Here is a 10952-nt window from a genome sequence, read left to right on the forward strand (position 1 = left end):
ATGGTACAGTTTATGCTTACAACAACCCTGGCTCAGCGACAGCTAGGGAGCTTCAAGGCAGAACCCGGGTCTTCCTGACTCTTAAGCATCTGAGAACTGTGTTTCTCGAAAGCTTATGTTACAGTAAAGTTGGTAAGTCTTAAGAGGTGCTACTGGACTCTTTTCGATTTTGCTACTACAGACTAACACGGCTAACTCCTCTGGATCTGTAACCCGGCACTCAAACCACTATACAACACAGCCTGACAAGGGGACCATGCACTAATGCAGTGAGAGCCCACCCTACATTTTTTAAAAATATTACGACCTCAATGCATCTCCAAAGGTTGGGGGCGAGGGGGGGGGGAAGGTTTTTGCAGAGCCAGGCGAGGAGGGGGCGGAGCTCCGAGAGGAAAAGGGGCGGGAAGAAGCAGGGAGGAAACGGGTGTGCTTGCGCTTATTTTTCTTGTGCAAAAGTTGCTTCTTGTCGTCCCGCCCCTTCTCCGGGACTTCCCTCCCCCAGCCCCTCGGCCACGTCAGCTGGGAGCCCGGAGCCGGGGAGTGGGGGGGGGGCTGAGGTGGCAGATCCGCCCCCCGAGTGCCAGCTCTCCCTCTTTTGCTCCGGCCACGATGGTTCTGCTGACTATGATAAGTCGCGTCCAAGACGGACTTCTCTTAGCAGCGTCCATGCAAGAAACAGAGCAGGTAAGGAGGACGCGGGAAGAACCCAGGCGTCCGGCAGGTTCTGCCTTCCCACTAGGCTTCCCTACCACTTGGGCGGCTTTTGGGGATTTATCCTTCTAGCGCGTTTCTCCAAGGAGCTCGGAGCAGCGCAGTGACAACCATGTGGTGTAGGCTAGATGGAGAGGGAGTGAGGAACCCAAAGTCATAAGAGAAGGTGGATTCGAACCCTGGTCTCCCGGAGCTAATTCAACCCCTTAATAATTACTGCCACACTGGCTCTCTTACGTGCAGTGCCTGTTGTGGAACTAACCCTTTAAGGACCCAGTGTGTGTGTGTGTGTGTGATTTTAAGTTTTGTTAGGTATCAGTTTATGGAGAACGTTTTAAATGAATATATGAACATGTTGACTCAGCTGCAAGTCCTGCTCAATTCAATATGACAAATGTCAGTCCCAGGGCTGCCAAAAATGTCCTGTCCCGTTAAAACAGGCTTAACAGGCTGTTATTTACTGTCATGGTATGGAAAGCTTCACCTGCCCATTATGCATGAAGCCTCTATAAAAAGGACAGGGTATTTCTTGCCAGGCCTGTGGACAGCCCTAGTTGTTAAGTGTGTGGAGGATGGCAGCATCATTTGTGTCCAAACATTTCATCCTCTCTATAGATGGCCACGTGGAAAGGGGAGTTGCCACTCTATAAGCCAGTCGTCTAGAATAGCCTGGTTTCTGCACTAGCTACTGATCTTGTTTAGGTCCTTCTGTCTGCAGGTTATTTTGGCAATCTTCTATTAAAGGCACAGGAGCAGGTCTGGCTGGTTTTCTCTCTTATCTGGCCTAGACAGCAATCCTAATGTCTAAGAATGCAGACAAGAGTAGGATCGTGCCTTTCAGCAAAGGTAGCTAAATAGAACCTCCATGTTCAAAGGCAGCCTATCTTCCAGGACCGGTTGCCAGGAGGAGGGGGTGAACAGCAAATGAGAGCGATTGCCTTCTTGCCCTGCTTGTAGACTTCCCTCTGGCAGAACTGTAATAAGCATCCAGTGTCAAAAATGGAGGAGAGCTTTGACTGGAAACCAAGCAAGGTTGGATCCCCGGAACCTGCTTGCACGTCAGCAGTTAACTGCAAACAGCCTGCATGGAAATTGGAAACTCAGTTGAGGCAAATACTCGGCACCTAAGGGGCTTATGTCAAAATAACCATACAGTTCAATAAGGGAATATCACTGAACTCCCGTGACGTATATATAATATAAGGGCACTGCTGGAAATGGGATCCTGGACTAGATGGGTTCTTGGCCTGTCGCAGAAAGGTGCTTCTTAGGTTTACCTCAGCCATGAACTCATTGAGTGACTTTGGGCAGCCCACAGTAGCTTGTCTGAGGCCAGCCTGTCTTCACAGGAAACAGTGACTTATGTGGAAGTTTATTCCTGCGTTATTAAATTATTTATTATTTATGTTATTTGTAATCTGCCTTTCTCAGTGAGAGTCAAGGCAGATTACATAGCGCAAGTCGATATGAACTACGACTGGGATATCCCATAAATGATGCAACAGGTTACAGCAACAGTCAGTACGCAGTAGTATAGTCTGCAGTCCCTACCCCTTATCCAAAACACCTCTCTGAACCATTTCGGTTCAGTACAGCCCTCCTATCCACATAAAAATGCCCTGCTAAATAATTCCATTTTACATGGCTGGTAGAAAGCCAGGGGACCGGGATTCCACAAGGTGGGAGCTGCAACAGAGAACGTGTGTACGGCAGTTGTGGATTTTGCCTTGTTCATATGGGCAAAGCTGACATGGTGGGGCATAGGGAGAGAGGTGGTCCCATAGGTATGAGGGAACGAGGCCATAAAGAGCTTTGCATGTGATAGTGAAATCCTTGAATTGAGCCCAGTCACTGATGGGCAGCCAATGAAGTAACTACAGGATGGGAGTAATACACATGCTACACTTAGCTTTTGGTCTGTGGCATTCTGCACCAACTGGAGGCTCTGAGTTCATTTTGAGGGGGGACCTATGTAGAGTGCAATGCAGTAGTCTAGGCTCAGTGTTTCCGTAGTGGGGATCCAGGTGGCCAGACGGTCCATGTCAAGGTCGAGAGCCCTCTTTCAGGCTAGGGCGAGTCGGAAGGCGGCCTTTCTTGCAGCTGCAAGAACTTGTTTCTGTAGGAGCCATGCAGGATTCAGTGTAATCCCCCCGGAACCAACCTGTGCTGGGAACACAGTTCCCGGACATGTGTGAGATCAGGACTGCATCCTGCAAGATGAGGCTCTAGCTTCCCACTTCTCCTGCTGTTTTCCCAACCTAAACAACCCTGGGGGGATGCTATTTGTCCAGTTGGGAAACCTATGTAGACCCCATCAGAGGACACGTGGTACCACTCGGCAAGAGCTGCCTGCTGCAGCCATTTCGTATGAGAAAGTGGTGTGGTGGAGGGCTGAAGCCTTTCCTCATGTGTTATGGTCCTGATCCAGATCGGGCCCACACTCAGCAGGGAATTGAGTTCTGAGCACAAACAAACAGGCAACGCACATCTGAGCGCACAGACCCTGGAAGGACCTGGGGAAACGGTGACGAGTGGTTAGGCTCTTTGCTGCACATCTAAGCCTGGGCACCTGTATCGGGAACGAAGTCAGATCTTTCCGCAGTTGATGCCTGTAGTCCCCTGGACGTTACAAAACAGATAAAATTATATATAGTACTAAAGAGTTTGTATATAGACCCACTTTCTTACATAGCGAAGCAATTTAAATCTGCTCTCTCCTGCACAGTCAAATCGGAACTTCCAAGAATATCACAACCAAGCAAAACAACTTTTCCGGAAGCTCGGGGAACATTCTCCAACACGCTGCTCCCTGGAAGCCGGACCGATGACTTTCCAGTAAGTGTCTAGGGGAAAGATTCAGATTGCATTCCAGCTGCCATGGCTGAAAAGTTGGGGCGAAGGCTAATATGATAGAACCCTAAATCTAAATAGTATAATATTTTCAAATTTAAAAGCTTGTAAATCATCTTAATATGGCTGAAAGTATCAGCCAGAACACTGGGTGGTGGGAACAGACTGACTTTTTGATTACAGAAGTCACCAGCTATATTCAGTTTTAGAAAAAAAAATCTGAAAAGTTAGGGAGAAGAGAGCTTGGTTTGGATTTAGTGGAGAGTTCCCGTAGATGGTATAATTTCTGCTTGCTAAGTACAACTTTCTTACTTCCTCCCACTGCAGCCCAGTTGGGGAAGATGAGAAAACTTCTTGCTGCAGGCAGAAAATGTACCCTCCGTGGAAATGCTCTATTAGATGCCAATCCTGGACTGGCCTTGGAGGGGATAAGGGCCTTCTCGATCTATTCACCCAATCCTTCCCCCCATTTTTTTCTCCCATACTGAATCCAGGAGGCCCGATTTCTCTTTCATTCCCCATCTCCAAAGAGCCTGCAGTTAAGGCTGCCAATTGATCTTTTGGCATTTATTGACTAAACTGTTGATTTTTTTTAAAGCATATACTCAAAACCTCAGTATATACAATATTGGGTTCAAAATGATTCCCAAATGCTGTACATTGATAGAAAGGCTGTATTGAACTGCCTGTTTTCATCCCGTAGTTCAAATTAACATTACAGCGTGCTTTGGCAAGGAAATGGAAAAAGCCCTTTAAAAGGCTTGGCAGGGGAGGGGGTAGGTGGGAGGCAGAGCTTCTCTCTGTCAGTCTGATTGTTGTGCTCAGCTCCATCCACCACCTTGTGATGCCTGCAGGGGAGCATCTACTAGATGTCCTTTATTTTCCCTGAAGATCGTTTTAGGTGGGTAGCAGTGTTGGCCTGCTGTAGAATGACAAGATTTGAGTCCAGCGGCACCTTAGAGACCAACAAGATGATCCCAGAATGATGTCAAGGGATTACCTGCTGCAAGATAGGCCCAGAGAGAACAACAGCTGGTGGTCACATACAGGTGTCAGTTCAAACCACTTCAACCCATCACAAATCCTGCAACCTATTCTAGACAGTGATACTCCTTACTTACAGGCGTTTCTTGCCCTAAGACAGCCACCTAACCTTCACTCACAATAATGCACTTCCTAACACAGACATGGACTCTGAGACAAACCAAGATGCCAGCTCTGTCCCTATATTCGCTCCAGCAACACAGTCCCTGGACCTAACGACACTAGTTACACCATCGCAGGTTCATTCACTTGTTCATCTTCCAGTGTTATTTATGCTGTCAAGTGTCAGCAATGCCTTTGTACTCTCTGCATCAGACAAACAAGTCAGCCCTACACAAAAGAATAAATGGGCATACATTTGGCCTTAAAAATCACAACACTAAAAAATCAGTGGAATTTGCTAATCATCTAGCAAATTCCATTGCTGACGTAAAAGTTGTGAACCCCAAACAAAGAAGCTTCAAGGTCAGATTATAACGTGAGATTGCTGAACTGGAGTTCATTCACAAGTTCAAAACTATAGAACCCCCCCAGGGCTGAATAGAGATATAGGATTCTTATCTCACTGCAGATGCTAATTTCTGCTCTAATCAAACTGCATTGTAACACTGTACCTTTTTATCTTGACATCTTTCTTTGCTTCTCCCCTTCCACCTCCTGACTTCGATATAAAAGCTCAAGGATCTCCACTCCTCCTTGTATCTGAAGAAGGGAGCCTCTGAAACCTTATACCCTGAAAATCTCGTTGGTCTCAAAGGTGCCACTGGACTCAAATCCTGCAGCATAAAACATGGTGGGCAGAGCTGTCAGCACTGTCAAACATTGACTCAGGGGAGTGGACCTTCGGGGGGATGTTCCCTTATCTTTGTTTCTAGACACTTCTCACTTCACTCACTCTCTGTTGTTATCCCCTCTGCAGTTACTTGATCAGCCAAGGTATTTGCTACCTGACTCTGTGTGAAGCAGCACAGTCCAAGAAGCTGGCGTTCTCCTACCTGGAGGAGCTGCAAGCTGAATTTTGGGAGCTGTATGGGAAGAAGGTGCCTTTTGTGTCGAGGCCTTATGCCTTCATTGAATTTGGTATGTGGTCCAAATATGAATTTGGACGGAGGAAGGTCATAGATCTCTCCGACTCAGGCCTCCCCACAGCCTCTTGAGATCTTGTCTTCTTTTGAGCAACACCAATTCCTGTATTGTAAAGATTTTTTTCTCCTAATCCTTTCTTTGTGCGCAATGATTATTATTTTTTCACCCTGTCTGGTAACGCCAATGTACAAAGTCAGCTGAAGAAAACTAATTGCTAGTAGATTCTGGACCGACTAAAGAAAAGTTTTTCTTCATGCTACATGTAATTCAGTAATGGAATTCACTATGGCGGGATGAAGGCCACTGGGCTAGGCAGGGAATTAGACCAGTTTGCGAAGGACACATCCACTCGTGTCTCTTAGCTGGGATAGCTTCATGGAAACTGTGTTCAGAGGCTGAATGTCACTGGCTGGGACAAACAGTAGGGGGAACTATTTCCTTCATAACCTACTTGTGGGTTCTGATATGGATTCCCAGTTGCTTTCTGGTTAGCAGAGCCTGGAAAACCAGAAGCGGAATTCATTGTTTGTTATGCTCCTGCTAACCCATATCTAGAGTGGGTGGTTTGGGCACAGTGACCCCCAGTGTGCTGCCAAGGCCCCATAGCCCCCACCAATGTTTCCCTGGTGCCTGCTTGCTGGCTGCTTAGGGATAAAATCCAAAGCGCCTTGAATAGAACAGAGGCCCCCGCCCAAGAGAGCTCAGGCATCTCCTGCCCAACCGTATTGACTAGCAGCACTGAGCTCATACCCAGAAGGTGCCCTCAGCTTGATCATAGATACAGACATCCTTATGTCCCTGGGCTTGGACACCTCTGCGAGAAAACCTTCCTCTTTTGTTGCAAATTGACATCAAACACAATCTCTTCTCCGAAGCAAAGTGCTAATCTCAGCTTTCCTCCCCTGTGCAGGAGGTGCTTCAGAAGAATCTTTGTGATTTCAGAGAGCAAACATTTGCCGCCTCCATCTTAGGATGATGCTTGGCTTAGAACCTTGCTATGACTGGCCCTGCTGTCATGTCATCCATGTTGGATGAGGCCTACTACCTTTTCTCAAAACTTCAGAAGTGCCCACAGACTCAACAGTGTTCGCACCCCCTGCTTTGCTATGTCAATCTGCCCAGTGTCTTGGAACCTGCTGTGGTTACCACACAGAATTAATTTAATTTATTGTATTTATATTCCGCCCTCCCTGCTTTCGCAGGCTCAGGGCGGATAACAGAATACAAATATACACATCATTAAAAACACCTTAAAAAACACAATAATCTCATCTACATCTATTACATATAAATAATTTAATTTTTTTTTTAAAAGCAGCACATAGCAAAAGTTTAGTGTATCACACAGCGGTGTTACCAGAGCAAATCCAGACCATAATAATAAGTGTGGCAGCAGCATCTGTGTTCACATGGGGGAATAGTTTAAACCCCCCTCCACGGGGGTGGGGGGCACCGCCCAGCGTCAGCCATATGTCTGGCGGAATAGCTCCGTCTTGCAGGCCTGGCGAAATGCAAGCAAATCTTGCTGGGCCCTAGTCTCACAAGGCAGAGCATTCCACCAGGCCGGGGCCAGGACCGAAAAGGCTGTGGCCCTGGTCGACGCCAGGCGGGCCTCCCTAGGGCCAGGGACATTTAGAAGATATTTTCCACTAGATCGAAGAGTCCTCTGGGGCTCATATGGTGAGCAGATACGTCGGTCCCAGTCCGCATAGGGCTTTATAGGTTAATACCAAAACTTTGAACCTGATTCGGTACTCCACTGGCAGCCAATGCAGCTGGCGTAGCACCGGCGTAATGTGCCCCCACACTGGTGCTCTAGTAATGACCCGCGCCACTGCATTCTGTACCAGCTGTAACCGCCTAATCAGGCCCATGGGAAGCCCAGCGTAGAGCGCGTTACAGTAATCCAGCCTAGAGGTGACCATTGCTTGGACCGCTGTAGTCAAGTCGCAGGGAGATAAATAAGGGGCAAGCTGCCTGGCCTGCCGAAGATGATAAAAGGATGACCTGGCAACTGCCGTGATCTGGTCCTCCCATCTTTCTCAGCCTTTCCAGTCATTGACTAGCTTGGCTACCATTTCCCATTCCCATCTGTTTCCCATTAATAGTTGACAGATCACCTTGCCACAAGGGAGCTCCTTTCATATAACAAGCGCAATCCAATGGTAAATGAATTCCTCTGAAGGCTGTTAGGCTTAAGTCTGTGCTTGATTTTGGCCTTTGTTTTACTAATGCAAGGGATTATGGGAAAGCTGCCATGTTTTTCTCAGCCAGGGAGCAATGCAAAGGTGAACAGTGGTAGCCTAACCTGACTGAAATGACAGTGTGAACAATACTGAACTAAATAGTAATAATTAGCAAATCCTGCACCACAGTGAACCCACATTATGTGTCAATAATAATAACATTCAATTTATATACCGCCCTTTAGGACAACTTAAAACCCACTCAGAGCAGTTTACAAAGTATGTTATTATTATCCCCACAACAATCACCCTTTGAGGTGGGTTGGGCTGAGAGAATTCTGAGAGAGCTGTGTCTGACCCAAGGTCACACAGCTGGCTTCAAGCAGAGGAGTGGGGAATCAAACCTGGTTCTCCAGATTACAGTCCTGTTGCTCTTAACCACTACACCAAACTGGCTCAAGAAGAACAGAACTTTATGACATGTAAATTATTGCATTTTTTGCAGATGTCATAGCCTTGGGGACTAGAAACTTGCTTATGTGAAATAAAAAAAATGACTCGGAGTAAGTTTTATACTGGGAGCCCGTTTTGCGTACTGGTTAAGAGCAGTAGGACTCTCTAATCTGGAGAACCGGGTTTGATTCCTCACTCCTCCACTTGAAGCCAGTTGGGTGACCTTGGGTCAGTCACAGCTCTCTCAGCCCTACCCACCTCACAGGGTGATTGTCGTGTGAATAATAATAACACACTTCATAAATTGCTCTGAGTGGGTGTTAAGTTGTCCTGAAGGGCAGCATATAAATCAAATGTTGTTGTTATTAGAAACACAGTTTGATTACAGCATTGCAGAATAATACACCCCCAAACTTTAGTTGTGAAGTTAAGCCTGTTTCACACATTACTCAACAATAAACCAGGTTTTGCAGTTGATCAATTACTCAGCAGAGAGCTGTAGCCACTTGTGGCTTTCTGAAAACATACGTCATGCGGGTACATTTTGTCAAACACGTGCTTTGCATTTAAGGTGTACTTCTTTAAAGAGAATCTTTGGTGTACACAAGTAATGTGAGTAGGGATGTTTAACATGTGTCAGGAAAGATGATAGTATAGTAAGTATAGTCTAGTGTTTTGACTTGTTTAGACTACAGATTATAACAGAAGATAACAACTGAACCCTTCTTCTTAGACACTTATATCCAGAAGCTGAAGAAGTCGTACCTGGACAGCTGGTCAAAACGCCACCTGAGCAGCATCAACACGGAGCTGCAAGACGTTCAGAAGATCATGGTCACCAACATTGAAGAAGTCCTCCAGCGCGGGGAGGCCTTGTCAGGTACTGAGGGTGTTCTTGCACGCACAGACAGAAATGTGAATAGGCAGAGGGCTAGAAATGGGTGAGGCTTAAGCTTTAAAAAGAGGAGAAAAGCCTGGGCCCAGGGGCTTCCTTCGCCCCCCCTCACCCCAGCATCTTCTTTCTTTCCCTGGAGACCGAAACAAGACTGAAATCCTGAAATTTCAAGCTACTTCCTTCCCTCCAAGACTTGACAACCATAATTTGAGTGTCACAGTGCTTGATACCTAGATCTAGTGGTTTAAAATAATGAATTCCCAGAGTAAGGGGCACTTGGATTCTATGGAATGTGGTGGGGTTGGGACACGCAAATCTCTTTTAGAGGAGAGTTAGGCCCACCGGTCTCTCTTTTTTTCCAGCTCTGGATTCCAAGGCCAGCAACCTGTCAACTCTCTCCAAGAAATACCGCCATGATGCCAAGCTCCTCAACAGCCGATCCGCATACGCCAAAGCTGCCGCCACCAGCCTGGTGTTTGTGGTGATAATGCTCTACATACGCTTCTGGTGGCTGGTGTGACTGCTCCCGTCTTCTCCTCTCCCTTCTTCTCTGTCATCTCTTCAGGCCTGCCTTCTAGAGGGTGCGTGAAGAAAAGTTGGGGTTGCCTTTCTCCGTCCTGTCTTATTCAAGACTGAACCAGAACCTGCTGTGGCAGAAACAGGATCTTGGGCCTTTCCTCTTGTCATGAAGAGATTTATTATTGTTAAAAAATGGATATGGCACCTTTCATTAGTTGGTGACCAGAACTGGAATGACAATTAGAAAATTCAGTACTGTAGCTATTTATCAATGTTAAGAATGTGATTTTGCTTTTAACGTGTAAAAAAAAGTGTCTTATGCTTTCCTTTGCCAGCAGTAAAATGGAGAGTGGAAAGTGTAGAATAGGGGAGAAGGGAGGTGTGTTCCCTGATAAATAGCAAAATCAATCTTCAGGTTATAGGGACATGTGCTTTTGTTTTCTAGAATGATAGCAAAAATTCAACTGGTAACACTCCTATTGTTGTAGCTCCAAGTCTGAACAAGCGACATCTGTTGAATTTCTGTCTTCCTCAGAGCCATCACAGGCACTGAGCCTGTCAAAAAGAATACTTGAAGGCCCAAGTTTCCACTTGGAGACTCTGCAGTTATAACAGGGCTTCACGTTGATCAAGCTATGTAAGGTGGGCCCATCAGGGTCTTTTGATAAATCTATATTTGTTGCCTGCTTGGAACTGCAAGAAACATGGAGTTACCATGTCGCAATAGATCACTAGGTACCTATGTTCGGCTGTGGAGCTACAGTTACAGTTTCTCCCCAACACACAGTTGCACCTGTTGAATGTCTGCCTGCCGTGGAGGTGTTTTACATGCCTTTCATCCCTGCCTAACCAAAGGCCATGGGTACGGGCTGAAGAGAAGCCTGGGCCGATTCCAGACGGCCCCCTGCCTCGCGAAACGTCGCGCGTCGTCGCGCAGAAAACGCGAAATAACGCGTTTTCTCGCGCGAGTTTTGCGCGACGTCGCACAAAACTCGCGCGAGAAAACACGATATTTCGCGTTTTCTGCGCAACGACGCGCAACGACGCGCGACGTTTCGCAAGGCAGGGGGCCGTCTGGAATCGGCCCTGGTCTCACCAACACGCTAAAACAGTGGGTTGATGTTTACTGTACAGATTGGTACATTTTCAATATATTATATGTTTCATGAAGTTGACTCTAGGTGGATGACTGGGCAGGGATAATCTCA

The 10952-nt window shown here is 46.7% G+C and overlaps 1 protein-coding gene across 1 annotated transcript; it reads left to right on the plus strand.

Moving 5' to 3' along the window:
* Positions 1–478: 478 nt before the first annotated feature.
* Positions 479–10632, plus strand: LOC129329421 (vesicle-trafficking protein SEC22b-like). The gene is made up of 5 exons (XM_054978994.1): positions 479–684; positions 3437–3546; positions 5525–5685; positions 9064–9210; positions 9588–10632. Exons 1-5 carry the CDS (start codon positions 610–612, stop codon positions 9743–9745), a joined length of 651 nt encoding a protein of 216 aa, XP_054834969.1. The 5' UTR covers positions 479–609; the 3' UTR covers positions 9746–10632.
* The last annotated feature ends 320 nt before the right edge of the window (positions 10633–10952 follow it).

This window comes from Eublepharis macularius, chromosome 4 (assembly GCF_028583425.1).
Source record: "Eublepharis macularius isolate TG4126 chromosome 4, MPM_Emac_v1.0, whole genome shotgun sequence".
Lineage (NCBI taxonomy): Eukaryota > Metazoa > Chordata > Lepidosauria > Squamata > Eublepharidae > Eublepharis > Eublepharis macularius.